Raw genomic sequence first — 17,513 nt, 5'->3', positions numbered from 1 at the left:
AGATAATGAGAAGCAGAATGAGAGAAGCAGGGTAGAGAATACGGTAATTGAGGGGGCACCAACTCTCAGCCACGTTCTAGTGATACTCTTATCAGAGTGCAGCAACAATGGAGGAACGGAGTGCTATGGAGACACGAGGAAGAATTGAGAACGACGTGAGGCCACTTGCCAGGGACGTTAGGGTTTTTTAATTTGATTTTTAATTTTTAATGTTTTTGTTTTTTTAAGAATTATTGAAAAAAGAAAAAGAAAAAATAGAATACACATGGCAACATTCATTAATTGACATGGCAAGACACATCAACTGCCACATAAAGGGGTCAGCTAAGGTGGTCAATATTGTGTGTCTAAATAGCATTACTCATATATATATATATATATATTGATGAGATATATATAATTCCTGATCTCTTGGACCCCTGTAGTTCAAGAGATTTATGGTCACTCACCGTTGGATGTAAATTCAACGGTTGACTTGAATCGGGTAATAATCATTTATGTCATATTGCATTTATATATATCATTTTGAACCATTGGATTAATATTCAACGGTGAGTGACCACAATCTCTTGGACTCCTGTGGGTCAAGAGACGACCGACCGATATATATATAAAGAGACAAAAACGCAAGACACAATAGATGGATGCAAACTATTCGATTGGCTCACAACAAACAGTTTTTCACTCTCACACGCCACGCCTCGACGCGGCCTTCGTCTCCTCGCTCCCCAGAAAGCCAAAGCCAGCCATCACCCATTTGCAGATTGCAAAATTGCAATGGAGGTATTGTCTTTATAATAAGAACAAATTATTTTACCCATATTTACGTGTGTGTATATATATAATCTAACACGTAAAGTACGTATGAAAAACTGTTATTCAACTTTTGTTTTCTTTTTAATTTCCCAAGATAGCTAATTCCAATTTTTTCTTATATAAATATATATAATTTCTAGATATCTAACTGGTGCAAAATTTGGTTTGGTTAGTTTTTTTTTCTTTGGTTTTTGTAAAATAATAATTACTAATTTAATGTAACCATGAAAATTACTAGTATTTTTTTATTAATGTTTTCTTGTCCAGGATGCGTCCAACCTAACCGATAGAATCAGTGAATTGCCACATGACATCCTTGGTGGTAGCATATTATCTATGTTGCCTCTGAAGGAAGCTGCAGCTACTGGTATTCTTTCTAAGCGATGGCGTTATGAGTGGTGCTTTACTACAAATCTCTATTTTGATAGTGATGATACATTGCGCGACTTCCGTGCCCTCAAACGGGAATTTAAAAACCAAAAAAGTTGTAGATACGTCAATTGGGTCGACCATGTGTTGAAACAACATAGAGGCTCAAATATTGAACAATTCAGAGTTTGCTTTGATCTAGATAGTCGTTTTGCAAGTTCCATTGATAAATGGATTCAATTTGCAATGAAAAAGAGAGTTCGAGTGTTTGTGTTGGACTTTTTGATACTGTATGGTGTTTTGTACGAGGATTCCTATGCTTTTCCATGCACACTGTTAGGTCTTGATGAAAAGGAAAAGGGGTCCTCCTTGACGCCATTTCGTTGCGGATACGGTGGTTTCGAGCTCCTCGGGGTTCTTCATTTGTTGTTGAGTACTTCATGTCCAATTGTCCAACTCTCGAACGATTATCAATACATAGTGCCACAAACTTGGTTGATTTAAGAGTTGTCCGTCCATCAATTTCATTGAAGTTCTTATCGATAAAACATTGTCTTCGCCTTGATAGCATTGAGATTTATGACGCAAACCTTGTGTCATTTGTCTATGTTGGACTCAAGATAAACGTGCTTCTCAGTAACATGCCCTTGCTTGTTGAGGTATCCCTTTATGAGTTTTCGGAATGTTCCAGTGGTGCTGATTTTCTGAGTCTTGCCTTCACCCAACTTTCATGCTTTCTTTCTCAACTAGAGACCCTCATGTTGAATATCAATGGAGATGTAGTATTTTTTAATTATGATGTGTTGTTTTCTTTTCTTTTTGTTGGATTATGTGTCCCTTTTAATTACCCTGTGTTTGGCTTTCTTTCAGTATAGCTGCGCGTTCTCTGTTCCTACATTACCAAATCTGAAGCATTTGGAGCTAATAGTCCCAGCCGATGATCAATGGGCTCTTAATAATTTAAATTCTTTCTTGAAAGCATCTCCTACCTTGCAGAGACTTGTGCTTAAGGTAGCTAGATATTCCTTGAAGGGTTTATGAATTTGTTGATGAACGTTTGTTGTACGTTTGATATATGCCTTGATTAATAAATTGTTTTATTTGTCGATGCAGTTGGAATTCTCACCACCACCACCACCACCACCATGCAAGCCACTGGAGGAGAAGTTGCAATTATTATCATGCGAGTTACGGGAGGAGTTGAGAATCTTACTATTTGAGCCACCGAAGATGTTAAAAGCTCCTGAATGCCCGCATCGTAACCTCAAGATATTAGAAATAGTAGGGTATCGTGGTCGTATAAATGTTGTTGAGCATGTCATGTACTTGATAGAAAATGTTAGAAAATGTTGTTGCACTCGAGAAACTTGTTATTGATCCTGTAAGGTGTTGGTGTCATTACATAGAAAATGTTGTTGCACTCGAGAAACTTGTTATTGATCCTGTAAGGTGTTGGTGTCATTATCCTACCAGTTTTAATCGGAAAATTAAAGATGTCAAGGAGGAAGAAGAGGCGAGGGATCATGCCATGCACCAACTTAAACAGATGGTTCCTTCAACTGTACAATTTGTATGCCTCTGGTCAGGGCAGCTAACTCAACACGGAACCTATACTTTTTCATTTCCCTATTCTAATTATGCGTTTGGGGTAAATACTTTTGGAGTTTTTGGTTTATTTATAATTGTTATACCTTATGAATCTTAATTCTACTTGTAAATGCTTGATAGGAGAAGCACATCAGGATGGTTGTGCATACATTTACCTATTTGAGTCTCATTGAAACGTGAAAGCCTCTTAAGCTTCTGTGGATAATAAAAGTAATGGAAACTATCTTCAGCTAAAATATACAGGGTCACCTCAACATAATATCTAAAGAGAAAACAAACAAATCATAGTCCAGGCATGCAAAAAATCCAGCGATGTGTTGGTGCCACCTTTGACCTCTATCGGGAATTATCGTCTGTGTGAAGTTCCACCACTTGGGAAATACACTTACAGAGCCTCATTATCCTCATATGTCCAGATTCAAGGCTCTCAGCTGCAGCTCGTATTTCAGCTAAAAGTGGCTGTGGAAGCACCACTTTTGCTGCAGATACGGAAGGCTGTATCTGATGCGGAAGGATCTCCGAAGGATAAATCCCACTGTCCAGACACCGACAAACATGTCACTATGTATTCGAAACAATGTAACACATATATCGACATATAAAGCACATCGAGGTACGAATGGCATAGAGAATGTTGACAGACTCAATCCCAGCAAGCTGTTTTTTCAACCGACAATAAACAAGGCTCAAAGCAACAACAAACATTTGTATACAATCATAAGTAGTTTCACATTGGTTTCTACAGAAGCAGAGAGTTCTCCATCACATTGAGGGCCTAGGAAGCAGACACATATACATGATGATACCAACAAGTCGCCATGTAAAAAACTTAACAAAAACCAGCAGAGAATAGTGTTGTATAGAATTTGAATGTCTTTGTTGGACCAAGTAAAAATGTATACAGGTGACAAACAAAAGATATATGGGCCCAAAAACTAAAAGGCCAATAGAAATTTGCAGCAGCGACATGCATTGCTTATTATACGAACCATTCACCAAGTAAGATATCAAGACAATTTAAATGGCATAAATTGCCAAATTAAATAAGCAACAAAGATAATTAATGAAGTTGGACAGGACTGTACCTATTCAAACATGTCATGTCAAGAGTCAGTGTCTCCTTTCTACCGCTCTTACAGTTAAGGAAACAAAGCTGCATATCAAGCTGCTCAGCTACAAAACAAGAATGTATACTAAAATTTAAGTATTTAAGGTGGGTTAAAACTAATTCAGTGAATGATGATGAAAGTTCAGATAAACAAATTGATTATCATTCATAATGAGAACATATTTGTTACCGGATGGAGTTTGAAAACTTGTCTGGATCAAATTATAAATCTCAGATCGTGCCAGGTCCACTTCCTCAACCACATCTAGCAAATTACATAGCAATGAACGGGTTACCTGCATTACAGAATAGAGTGAAGTAAAGAGCAGCCTAGAATGTGGAGTTAGACACATATTATCCAATTTGACAGCCATACATAGTCCACAACCTATAGGAACAAAAATGCAGCATAACAATCTCCTATAAATTAATGCACCTAAAATTCCATTCACTAAATGACAACATACTTGTGTTTCTTGTGCCAAATATCTCGAATCAACACTTTTCTTGGTGGCCTCAGAATTTAGTACAAAAGCAAATGCAACTTGAGCATCCATGTTTGGGAAGTTCTGATGTACAAAAGAAAAGAAAAATTAAACCCTTAAGAAAAGAAAGAAAAAAGAAGAAGAGAGAACTTGTTGACTTCATTACCTTTCTGATTTTTACATCATTCAATTTGTTTGAGAGGACTATGTTTGGTGCTGGACCCACTGTACCCATAAACCTATTTACAGATGAAAACACAAGTAATACTTGAATTTGGTAATAAATAAATAAAAAGTAACTTAGCCTCAAGAATGAATATAATAGAATAAAGAAAAGAAAACCAAGAAAAAGGAACAAAGAAAAGACCTTTGGTTGATGTAACCATGATAGCTGAGATGAATGTTGTAATGGCCATTCTTAACCTCAAAATGATCAACATTCCATAGCTGTTGAAATAACAGGTGTCTCTTAGTGAGATAAGACATTTATTTTGGTCTCAAGAAAATCCTAGCATGAATAAGAAATACCTGCAAATCCTGATGTATAAACCTGCAACACGTTCTTGTCTCGAGATGATGATTAACTAAAGCAATAGTATCGGCACAACTTGGTTCTCCTTTCAACTTGATATGGGTGTGAAAGAAATTGATTAAGCTCTTTATTTGTCTATCTAAAGCTTTAATTTCCTGCCTCATTGTGCTCACATTATTACAGAAGCCCTGACAAATAAAAGATATACACAAACAAAAATTCATAACTTGAAATAACTAGGTTATCTTCACATAAATTTTTTATGGCATCTATAAGCTGAACTCGTTGTTTGACAAAAACAAAGGAAGGAGAGCATCCACAGCCTATTATATTATCATTCTCTTAGGCTGTATTCATCTTATTTAATTTTCTGGAACTATTTATAGCAGAAACATGTTACTTTCTTCAAATTCCACTAATAGTTTTATTTACTGCATCTTTCGTAAAATTTGTTTATGCATCTTAGTGAATATGCTCTGTTTGGTTCACAAGAAAACTTAAAACAACAGTACTTGTAACACCGTTGATTTATTCCCAATAAAGTAGGATCTGTATACAAATTACTAAAATCAAATTTCTACAACAGAAAAACAATATTACGAGTGATAGTTAAAAATACTTAAAAAATTCATTTACTCTCATCTTCTCACAATGTTCAGGACAATTTGTTTAGGATTCTGTCATTTTGTGTGCCCTATGTCCTTGCTTCAAAGCTTCAAATTCCCCAACATGGGAAGCAAACTTGCTTTTATTCTTAGTTATAATAAGATCCCTAGCTTTTATTCTTAGTTATAATCTTTGCAACAGTTTTCTCAACGTATTTAATATCCCTCTTGTTAAAAAATTATACCAGACAAAAAATTTCCAGAGCAATGGAAACAGAAAAGAGATCCAGAATCTCAAAATTGATGGTTACCTCTTGTTCACCCTCAGAACTAACTAAAGAGGATTGACGATGACTACCATCAACATGAGTCTCCGGTTTACCAGGTTTAGACTGACACTGGGTGTAACTCAATTTCAGCATTTGACACTTCTGAACTGCAGAGCTTAAGAGCTGAACTCTACTCTGCAGGAAAGTATGAGGCCATGTGACAAGCTGTATGCATATGTAGATATGAAAAACATTAGAGAACCAACTTAATTTGTTTTGTTAACCTGTAACTTATCGCGCTTCACGTGCATTAACTGCAACTTTGCCTTTTCATACACTAATTTAGAAAGCAGTAATCTTGCTTCAGCTGCCCTGCAAAGGTTAATGTCAATGCTTATTAAGCTAGACAATATCCCAGGACAGGTGAAAACCCAAACTATGTAGTCAAAACATTCATGGATAAACGACACCACCTTTTATGTCCAACACTGATGTAGTCGACCTTCTGTACACAGATATAAAATATCAGTGTTAGCAGAAAAGGGAAAAATTAGAAGTTATATTAGCTTTATAGGATGCAGTGTTCCAAGTATAATATCTAAATATGTTCATGGCAGAACCTCATTTATCATTTAGTTCAGCAAACCTGAGACTGGACTTTAGAACAAAGTGCCTCATATTTGTTAGCCTTCAGTAGCTGAACCAACATATCTTCAAGCACACCAATCTACATTGATAATGATAAAACAATAATGAGACTACAAGAAAACATAGGGAAAATTGAGCATGCGATGGCTAACTCTATCACCTAGTTTAAATCTTGCTTGGAAGGAAGTAATGTATAAAAAAAGAAGGCACATACTGCTCTTAAACTTAGTTTGCTTGTCAATGGAGAAAGAAGTTGCTCTGTATCTCCGGAGAATTTTACCAAAATCTGCAAGATAAACTCAGAAGTCAAAAATATAAAATGAAAATAAATGGTTTTATATATCTCTACCAGAAAACCTGGCTATTCAAGCAGACTAGCGCAAATCAGGAAATAGTACACACACATCAGTCCAGCACTTCCATGTTGTATCTGCCCCAAACTTCTCTCTGTCATTGTGATCTATATTTGACTGACCCAACATGAACTCTGGATCATAGTTCTCATTTCTGTGAACTTTCGGACTCTGGATTCTGGGGGTCTTATATATAGAGTCTCCATCATCAAGAATTATTCCTAGGTTTTTTCGTTTCCGTCCAACAGAATTCTCTGCATCTTGTTCAGAAAATGGACTTTGCGAAATATGTAGTCCCCTATAACAATCATCATGCCCATTTGAATTTGACCCATGAGATACTAGGTCTTTCCCAACAAAGCGTTGCATATTCTCAGTGTCTACTGCATAAGATGAAACCAGCCTGAAGGGGCTCTGTGTTGGCTCTTTTCTTGAGGGACTCCAGGTTGGCTCTTTTCTTGAGGGACTCCAGGTTGGCTCTTTTCTTGAGGGACTCTGAGATGGCTCTTTTCTTGAAGGACTTCGAGTTGGCTCTTTCATGGCAGGACTACCAATTGGCTCTCTTGCAATGGAACTTCGAACTGCCTCTCTCGAGATGGGACTTTGAATTGGCTCTTTCACGAGGGGACTACGAATTGGTTCTCTTCTAGGACTCTGAGTAAGCTCTTTCCTGGAAGGACTCTGAGTTGGTTCTCGCCTGCAGAGACTCTGACTTGGCACTTTCATGGAGGGCCTCTGAATTGCCTTTCTCCAGGAAGGACTTCGAATTGGATTTTCCCGGGGTGGACTCTGAGTTGTCCCCTTCATGGAGGAGTTCTGGGCTGACTCTTTACTCGAAGGGCTCTACATTAACCATTTGCCAAACAAAATGTCAAATTTCTAAACACCAACAGAACAACTAATAATGATATTTTTATATCGAACAGCCTAGTATTAACTGCAGCTAACTGATGCATGGGAAACTGTAACAAAGCAATTGTCAAATTTGAGTGAAACTTAGCCCATCGCCCAGCCTACTAGGATTGGAATTAGCATGGAATGCTTCACATGACCAGTCCATGCACAATCCCAAGCAAAGCTGGGTAGTATAAAATGTAGGCGCAATGCCCATGTCTGTTAAGAAGTGAGGAAATATACAGAGACTGACCTGAAGGGATGGTTGACTCATACTTCTGCAGACATATGGTTTAAAATGTGGTGTTTCAGGTCCAGCTTGAAATTTTTTATCTGGGCTTTTCAGAATGACTGCACCCCTTGAAGGGGATTGGAATTTCTTTTCAGATTCAATTTGCAGATGGGGAACATTATCTTCTCGCTCATCTGCCAATAGGGAATCACTTTCAGAAGAAACCAATGTTCCATCTGTGGGATTTTCTGACATCAAGAGATGCTGTATCCTTTCACTTGCTGATGATGACAGCTGAGACTGTGAAGCCACTGCTTTTCTTGGTTTACAAAATTTATCCTTCGAAAGAGTGTCTGTAAGCATGTTATGCAGAGACTCTTCATCTTTAGCAAGGTCTGTGGTCTCTTTACCCTGCCCCAACTTACTGATATCTACTGGGTTCTCATTTCCATTGCTATCTATGTTAAACAAAATTTTATGTCCACTGTTCAGATCAGGTGTAGCTAATTCCTTCTCTAAACAAGTAGTAGGAGAATTGGAAAATTTGCATTCAAGATCTTCGCTAACATCAGCCAGAACAGGTTTTTTTAAGGGAGAATTCACAGATGAGTAACTCAATAATCTACATTTTAATTTGTCAATTCCCTCTTTGAGACTAGAAGCACAGGGAGAAGGCTCAGGAATCGTGAACCTGGAAATGTTTTTCTGAATTGATGAAACCCACTCATCATGTTTTGTGTGTTCCTTATTTAGTAGAGAACCTGGTTGTTTTGAGGAAGGAGTCACCATCCCCGAATCTCTTGCTAAATTAGGAGTACTCAAAACCGATTGTTGCCGTCTACCAGATAACAAGAACATGGACCCCTCGATTGGTGATCCATATTGTTGTTCAGAATGCTGATCACTATTAAACTTGTATATGTTCTCATTAGAAGAATGTTCCTGTACCAAGGGTTGACTTGACTGTTGATAAGCAGGTTCATTCTGGGCAAACACACCAAACTGATGTGCTTTGCTATTGGTATTTGGTAGGGCATTGCCATTAACAGCAGCTAACTCCAATTTTTCCGTACCCTTTGGAAATGCATCTTCAGAAGATTCCTTATTCACCTGCAAAAACAAATAAATCTGTGCTTCAGTTCACCCTTAAAACACCCACGATTATTTAATTTTAGCATTTCGGTACTGTTAATAAACAGGTAAGATAATAGAAGAATATTATACTAGAATGCAAGCACAAAAATTGCCTTATTATGCAACTAAACAGTCGGTAGGAATAGGAACAGTCATGAATTTTCAAGCATGATAACTCTAAGCTGATGCTATTAATAACATATCAAAACATATAGAAAACATATCAAAACATTCATTTAACATAACAAATGGATGAGACAGCACCAAAGTGGCAACAGTACTATCAAAATCTTAATTCAAACAGATATTCTTACTTTGCTTAACTGATTTGGGATCTGGACTTGGCCATCAACGGAGTCACCAACAGATGGATAATGACTTCTTTTAGATGAGATGTCACCATCATTTCCCATATTCAACTTGAAACGAGAAACAGAATCTGCCTCAGCGGGCATATCATGAGTGCCAAAATTGCCCAGTTCGGTAATTCTACCATTTCTTGGTCTTGGATCCATGTGGCCAATCCCATTTTCTTCTAATGCAGAAACCTCAACCCCCTTTGATGGCATTGAATTGGCAAGGGCACTAACAGAGTCAGCATGCAGATCCTTGCTGCCTTCTGCCAAAATTGCATCTAGTGTGGGAGACAGTCTTCCATAATCATACTTATGAGGGTTTTCTTCTACAATACTCATGTCATTCGAATCTTCACCACTTCTGACCTTATCAACAGACGCTAAAGACTGAGGACTAAGCATCTTTGGTTTTGTTAGAGACATGAGGCTTCCAGAATCAGTTGGGTTGGTATTATGGGTTGGCGTCTTCTCTTCAAAGGCAAGGCGAACTGCAGTTGGGGTCTTGAGATCTCCTCCAGTGTCTGACCTTGCAAGGCTACGGTAATGCATTGAAAATGCTGTAGTATCCAATGTAGCTTCATGAATGTGATCCGAGGCTGCGGAATCAGATAACCGTCCTGGTCTAATGAAATTGGCCGAAACAGGGCCAAAGAAATTGTCTTCTGCAAAAAGAAATCAGAAAAAGCGCTAAATTTTGTTGGCTCAGACACGTGAAATTAACACATTCAACAAGCTCAACTAGACGGTTAACAAACTGAATTACAGGAATCCTATTAGAGTATTTTAAAGCACACATCAAGTAAGCCGGTAATGCAACAATTACATAAGCCATGAAGAATTAGCATCCTCTCGAGAACTTTCCATTCTTTGATATGTGTACAATTTATTTTCCCAATAACCAAACAATAAGCTAAAACAATTAATTAATAGAAAAATACAAGTAATCTATAGCTTACCGTCATTGGAGGTAGCAGAGCCTGGAACACTACTCCCAGGAGAGGGCGACCCAATTGGCCTAAAAAATGACTTCCTCCCATCGTCGTCTTCATCATCGTCATCGGAGTCCTTGAAATCGTAGCTGTCACCGCCCAAGTCCCTAAAAAACCCTATGACCTCGTTCTCGGGACCAGCGGATTCGTTTTGAGAGCTGTCTTGGGGCTTAGGGTCGGGAGGGGTGTCGTAGTCCTCGTCGCGGTTGAAGATGTGAACGGAGGTGATCTCGGTGTCGGCGAAGCTCACGCGCCGAGAGCGCTTCTGCTTGATTCTGAGGGCTATGGTCTCGGCTTCGCTCTCGGAGTTGCAGGGCGGATCCTCGGGGACATTGGAGGCCATCGACAATGGAGGAATCGAAGAGAGATTGATTGAACAAATTAGGGTTTGCTGGGTTTGCAGTTTGGATTTGAGTACGGAGCAGTGCTGTATGCGTCAGTCATTGTGAGTGTGGAGCGGGAGAGAGAGAGTGGAGGGAAATTATTTTGATGGTTTAAAAATGTTTATTTATGACTGGTGGTTTCTTTTGAATCTTCGTTTTTAAGCGACCGGTCGGTTTTTTATTTTTATTTTTATTTTTCGTTTTTTTAGGGAGTTGGTCCATATAATTTGTCACTTTTATTATTTTGGTCCCTGTTGTTTCAATTTGATCAATCTTGTCCACATAATTTTTAATTTCTTGTAATTGAAGGACAATCGTCAATTTTTGTCAAATGTCTCTAATTTCCGTTACTTTTTTGGTTACGTGCCCCTCACATGGAGGGACAATTCCATCAAATCATGCCATGTTTAGGGATATGCCGAGCTGGCTCTCCTACGTTCCTAATTAAAATCGATTTTGGGGATTTTTTGTGGTTAGGGTTCTTGAAAAAATTTGATTTCTGGGTTTTGATTTGACTCAATAGAGGTTTCAAAGTGAGGGCAATGAGAGGGTGAGAAATTCTTCATTCAATGGCAAATATGCTTACTATTAACCACTAGCCCCTTGGCACAAGCTCACGAATGTGCCAATTGGTTTTCTTTTTTCTATTTTATTTTATTTTTAGAATTAAGAAAAGATAATATGGGTGGTTATATTCCATAAAAGTATGACATATTATCTGATTTTGTTTTTAATTTTAATTTTTTAATATAAAGATGTGAATTTACCATACTATCCTCATTTAATTAATAATTTTAATTCTTAATGTTTGAATTAACCAATAGCATTTTCTAGTATTTTGAATGTTTCATCATTCTCTGCCTTTTGCTTTATATATATAAATTTCTTCATTTGGGTCCGCACAAGCACTTCTTGATATGCATGGTAGTTCTATGCATTATGTCTCACATGTGAGAAAATTAAAACAGTTTGACAACAACAAAAAAATAAATAAATAAACTGATGCTGCTAGTCTTCTTGTAGATGAGCTTCCTGGATTTGAAGAAGCATGGTGGGTAATGTGGAAGGGCACTTACCTGGCTGGAGATGTGAATTTGATATGCATGGTAATGCTGGTAAGCTTTACTTTGTTATTTCCGGCACAACCACTCCTTCAACTTCTGCATGAAGAATTTCTCATCCTCTCTTTGCCCTCAATTTGCACCCTTTGAACCAAATCAGAAATCTTTTATTTATTTATTTCAAGAACCCTAACCAAAGGAAATCCCCAAAATCAATTTTAATTTAGAATGAAAGGAGAGCCACCTTGGAATACTCCTAAGCATGGCATGATTATTATAGTTGTAACACCCCGACCCTGATTTATTTATCCAACTAAATTATTAAATTAATTTAAATTGGAAATTCCAATTTTGCCCTCGAGAGTAGGGGTAATTGGGTCATTTTTAATCCGAAAGGATTTATGGGCAGTGGCTGGTACCATTACGTGGATCGTATTGAGATGAGTCCGTAGACATGTAGTGGGCTCAAATCGGAGTTGTAACGAAGAAGTTACGAGCAAAACATCACCAGTGGCATCATCACAATTTTTGCAAGAAGGGTTTGATAAAATCTAATTTCTCTCTCTCTCTCTCTCTCTCTCTCTCTCTCTCTCTCTCTCTTCTCTCGCGACAGCAGCGCACAGCCGGCCACGTTTTGGTTGGCCGTTCTCTCGTCCGGCCACCAAAGCTGACGGGGCCGGTACCAAAATGACAGGGCCACCGTCCTCTTCTAGCCCCAGCCCTTCACCGCCTCGGTCCGCAGCTGTAGTCACCGGAAAAAGCTGAGAAACGACAGGTTTTCGCTGGATTTTCGTTGGCTTCGTTCGCCATCATCCGGCCACCAATTCCGGCAAATGAGGCATGCTTTCTCACCTATTTTTCATGATCTAGCTGATGGTTGGGTAGGATTTCATTAATTTTGAGTGTTGATAGTTCGATTTCAAATTGAAATTCGGCAAATTTTGGGATCGCAATTCCGGCCACTTACGGTCACTTTTTGGGGTAGGCCCGAGAACAAAAGTGACTCCAAATAGGATGTTACACCTAGGGTAGGAGTCTTGAGCCGTGATTTGAAGTTTTTCCGGCGATGTGTTATTGCTTTGGACACCTCCGCGCTACCGGCACGTGTGGCGGCGCGTGGGCACTATAGAAAAAGTGCAGTGTGTCCCGATGTGACCTTCTGGTCCTCATGAGTGTGTAGGGGTGCTCGGATTTCAATTTGGATACCGTATGAGTCCCGAACGGATTTCACCTATTGTGCGTTATCCAGGTTCAATAGGTTTGAACCGTTGGATAGTCTTGAATTTAATATATGTTAATCTAGGCATTCCTAGGATCGTGTTGGAATTCACGAATCGTGGATCGGAGCCCGGATGTTCCGATTTAATAACTTAAAGTTGGTGGTCTACAATAATCATCCTATGTACGTCACGAGTGATCCGACCGTCCGATTCGGACCAGTCTTGCAAGACGTGCATCCTAATCCTTGTGGAACTCATAGGAACTTCGAATCGTAAAACGGAGGTCGTGGGTTCCATGGGCCCGTTTCACCAAGTTTGAATAGTTTGACCCCTCGATTGACCGTGAGTCTTTTGAGGTAGTTTCGCCTTTGAAGAGTACTAGAATGACCGTTATTTGAGTTTAGTGACTATGTTGGGATTGTTTAATTTACATGGGAGACTCTGCCAAAATTTTGGTAGAAAGTCTCGATTTTTAGTAAGTGGGCCCGACATCGGTTTGATGTCAAAATTTCCACAAGATTCGTCTCGGATTCTGAGGAATTCGGGGTGGGTCTTGTCAATACTAAATTACCCCTCCACGTGAACATATATATATATATAATTTCAATTATGTTGAACATATTTTCATTTGATACTATGTGTGTTTTTGGGTGCATTTTGCATGTATTTATTTTATGTTAATGCTTATTGAAAATTAGTCAATGGAGTTATAAACTAACGTCATTCATATGCTTTAAGTACAAGAAAAATTATGATTAGATTTTAAGCCAATAACTTTAGCTAGCTTACCTGTTGAAAAATTCATGATTTTGCTCTTGCATCAGAGTATAAAAACCAAGAGTTTTCTTGAAAAGATGAGTTGGGATTTATTGTGGATGTTTGATATTCCAACGAAAACTAATGAATTTTTACGTTCAATCCTTGGTATACTACCTTCCATTTGGATAAAGAATCAAAAATTACATCATTTCAATTTATGGCAATTGAAAATTTCAGTGTTTCGATTTATGTATGTCAAATTTTGTAAACGACAGAATTTTATAAATGGCACGATGAGAATTGTGAAATGATGCCTATTTTGGGGGAAATTAAACTCAGTTTGATGGCCAAATTTCCATGATTTTTTCCTCATGTCATTTAATAAATTATGTGCTTAAGTTGCCAAACAAGGGAATTGTCAATTTCTCATCTTAAATTCCCCACTTTTGTGAAGGAGGAAATGAAGGTAGATGTGAATGATTTTCCATTTTGGGGGGATTAGGAGGAATTAATTATAAAGTGTTGCTATCCTAGCATTTTGTGGGCATTATATGGGATAAGTTTTCTTCATGAGTATCCATCTTATACAATTTAAATCTGAAGTGCTCAAGCACCCCAAGGCCCAAGGCCTATCTTTTTGATAATTAAATATTAAATATTATCTATATATATAAAGTAAAAGACAAAGAATGGTAAAACATTCCAAATACCAGAAAATGCATTTGGTTAATGGAAAATTTAAGAATTGAAATTATTAATTAAATGAGGATAATATGATAAATTCACAGTTTTTCATATTTAAAAAAATTAAAATTAAAAGAAAATTTAGATAATGGATCAACCTCCAATTAATATTTAATGGACTTATCGAATTTGAAGTCCAATTGGTTTCTGCTTGGACCAACCTCCAATTGTTAAGTGGGACTACTGCACTTATAAAGACTTCAATTTTTCTTCTTTCTACCAATGTGGGACAAAAGTTTGTGAACTTCATTCAAACTTCCAATAGTTCCGTAAACATATGCTTTAAATATAAGGAGTTATCCAATCCAATACAATATTAGTCATCAAACGAGAACTAATTGCTAGTTTAAGCCTCAACTAATTAAATATATAGTTCAGTTGGACTTTTTTTTTTTTTTTTCCCACCATTCGAATTTCCTTGTCGACTTCTAAAATCAAATTGAAAGATGATTACGTTTTATAAATTACTCTTAGTATTACTTAATGAGTAAAGCCACAACAATCCTTTAAACTAGTCTATTAGTTTTATAAAACAATCTTATTTTCCTTCATATAGAACAAACTTCATCTCAAGAAAGGCCAAAAGATGAAGTAAGGAAAAAAAATGTTAAAAATCAAGTATAGCTGCTTGGCTATACTATTATTAACTTTTATTTTTACGTATAGCTGCATGGCGAGGCTATGCATTTTAAGTATAGCCGGGTTGTACTAATTTTTTATTTTTATTTTTATTTTTACGTATAGCCTCGTGGCTATACTGATTTAATTTTTTTTTAGTTTTAAGGATGGCGGCGCTGCGATGCGTTTTAAATATTTTCAAACATTTAAATAGTATAGCCGCGCAGCTATACTATTTTTTTAATTTTTTTTGCGGATATACTATTGTTTTATTTTTATTTTTAAGCATAGCCGATCTGCTATACTATTTCTTTAAAGGGATTGTGGTGGTCGTGTTCGTGGAAGAAAATGGAGAGAGAGAGAGAGAGAGAGAGAGAGAGAGAGAGAGAGAGAGAGAGAGAGAGAGCACTTCTTTTATTTTTATTTCCTTTGTGTAAGAGAGGAGAGAGAAAATATAAAAATATTTTTAAAAATAATAATAATAAGTCTGCTGTTATTTCCAATGTGTATTAATGGTTCTTTTATGCAATCTTAGCCATTTAAAGCTCTTCAATCTAATGGTTAAAAATGTGTGTCGTGTAAAAATGTGTAAGGTCAGGATAGAGAGACACATGAAAAGCACACAATTTAACACACTTTTAAAACTCTTAGATCTGACCACTTTCAACGATTGGGGATGAATGCTGACATAACTTTTTTACTTAAAAAAAATATAAAACAAAATACTACTACTCCTTTTTCGGGAAGATGAATTTATGTTCTCAAAACTTCTCTCTCTCCTCTTTTGATTTTCCATTTCCCTCTACTTCAATTTTTTTTTTTTTGGCTTGTCCAATATAGGTCCCTACAATTCTGTTTTCTAGACATATACCCATCATTCTATAAATCTATGTGTAAAACCTAATTTCAAACTTAAATGAACAGTAGGATATCAGAGGTCATAGTATTCCTATGTTTAAACATCGTTGCTATCAAACTTCATATTTTGTTTATAATTTATTCCAAGCATTTCATTAACTGTCATAATTGTACATATCCAAAAATATATATATACATAAATTACATATCCAATGATTTACATATGACAAATATAAACATAAAAATATAGGTACATTATTTACCATTTTTTTTTTAAAAAAGACTAGGTTAGTTACTTTGTAATTGAAATTTTCGTACATTTTTCATAAATTAAAAATAGGTACACAGTAATTTATAGAAAATAGTTACGTTGTATAATTGAAATTTATGCACATTTTTTTATAAATTAAAAATAAGTACATTATTTAGAAGAAAAAAATAAGTTCATTATACTAGGTATATATTATTAGAGAAAAAAATAGATACATTATTTAGAGGAAAAAATAGGCTCATTTAAAAACAAAATTCATCAAACAAAAAATAAATAGATTATCAAATTATTTTTCATAAAACAAGTAATAGGTACATTATTTAGAGAAAAAAAATAGATACAAAATTTAGCCAAAAAAATAGGTTCATTATTCTAGGTAAATTGTTTTACTAGGTACATTTTAGAGAGAAAAAAAAAAAGACATTATTTGGAGAGAAAAAATAGGTTCATTTAAAAAAAAAAAATTTGTTTTCATAAAACAAACAATAAAAAGATGATCAAATTATTTTTCATAAAGGGTTATCTACTGTAGACGTCCCAGAACTTGGCCCCCAATTGCAATTGGGTCTGTGAACTTTTTTATTTAGGCAATTAGGTCATCCAACTCTCTCATCCATTCTAATTGAGTCCTTCCATCAATTTAGCCGTTAATTTGAGGGCTAAAACCGTCCATCTAAATTAAAATATTTTTATATTTTAAAAATTGAATAATTAAATTGTATTTAATTAAATAAATAAACTTAAAAATAAAAAATCCAAACCCAAATCCATCTCTCTCTCTCTCTCTCTCTCTCTCTCTCTTCCGCTCTCTCTCAGCTCTCCCTCTTTGTCTCTCTCTCTCTCTCTCTCTCTCTCTCTCCCGTAACCATTACCCCTCCTCCTTATCCCACCCACTCAAAACCCAGATCCCAACCCAACCCCCTTAAAACCAATGAGAAAAAGCCAAAGAACGTACTCTACCATGCCCTCCACAGTCCTTACGTTAAGACATATTGAAGTTGTCTACTTGGGATTTTGGGTTTTGTACATTATGTGAAATAGAGTGTTGTGTTTTGTGTCTTCTTCTTGACCAGAAAAGCATCTCCTTGAGGTACCCAAACTATGGTTTTTGGCAAAGAAGTTTTTGCAGGTTGGGTTGGGATCTGGGTTTTGAAGGAGGAGGGGGGAATAGGTTGCAGGAGAGAGAGGGAGAGACAGAGAG

General features: G+C 36.6%; 1 protein-coding gene and 1 pseudogene across 1 annotated transcript; one reads left to right on the top strand and one right to left on the bottom strand.

Moving 5' to 3' along the window:
• Positions 1–657: 657 nt before the first annotated feature.
• Positions 658–2,910, top strand: LOC117622731 (annotated as a pseudogene).
• Positions 2,911–2,962: 52 nt separating this feature from the next.
• LOC117622729 lies at positions 2,963–10,874 on the bottom strand. The gene is made up of 16 exons (XM_034353494.1): positions 10,366–10,874; positions 9,368–10,071; positions 7,941–9,029; positions 6,845–7,636; positions 6,655–6,726; positions 6,439–6,519; positions 6,266–6,297; positions 6,077–6,164; positions 5,835–5,987; positions 4,915–5,106; positions 4,754–4,833; positions 4,553–4,625; positions 4,369–4,470; positions 4,092–4,197; positions 3,879–3,966; positions 2,963–3,328 (listed from the first exon to the last, which is right to left on the bottom strand). Exons 1-16 carry the CDS (start codon positions 10,739–10,741, stop codon positions 3,130–3,132), a joined length of 4,227 nt encoding a protein of 1,408 aa, XP_034209385.1. The 5' UTR covers positions 10,742–10,874; the 3' UTR covers positions 2,963–3,129.
• Between the last annotated feature and the right edge of the window lie 6,639 nt (positions 10,875–17,513).

Source organism: Prunus dulcis, chromosome 3, assembly GCF_902201215.1.
Source record: "Prunus dulcis chromosome 3, ALMONDv2, whole genome shotgun sequence".
Lineage (NCBI taxonomy): Eukaryota > Viridiplantae > Streptophyta > Magnoliopsida > Rosales > Rosaceae > Prunus > Prunus dulcis.
This window is presented reverse-complemented; position numbering and strand designations above follow the sequence as displayed.

Coding starts and splice junctions, on each gene's coding strand:
- LOC117622729 (XM_034353494.1), bottom strand. CDS start 10,741: ATGGCCTCCAATGTCCCCGAGGATCCGCCCTGCAACTCCGAGAGCGAA. Junction 6,298..6,438: donor GTTCTAAAGTCCAGTCTCAG/GTTTGCTGAACT, acceptor ATCTGTGTACAG/AAGGTCGACTACATCAGTGT. Junction 3,967..4,091: donor AAGTTTTCAAACTCCATCCG/GTAACAAATATG, acceptor CTTGTTTTGTAG/CTGAGCAGCTTGATATGCAG.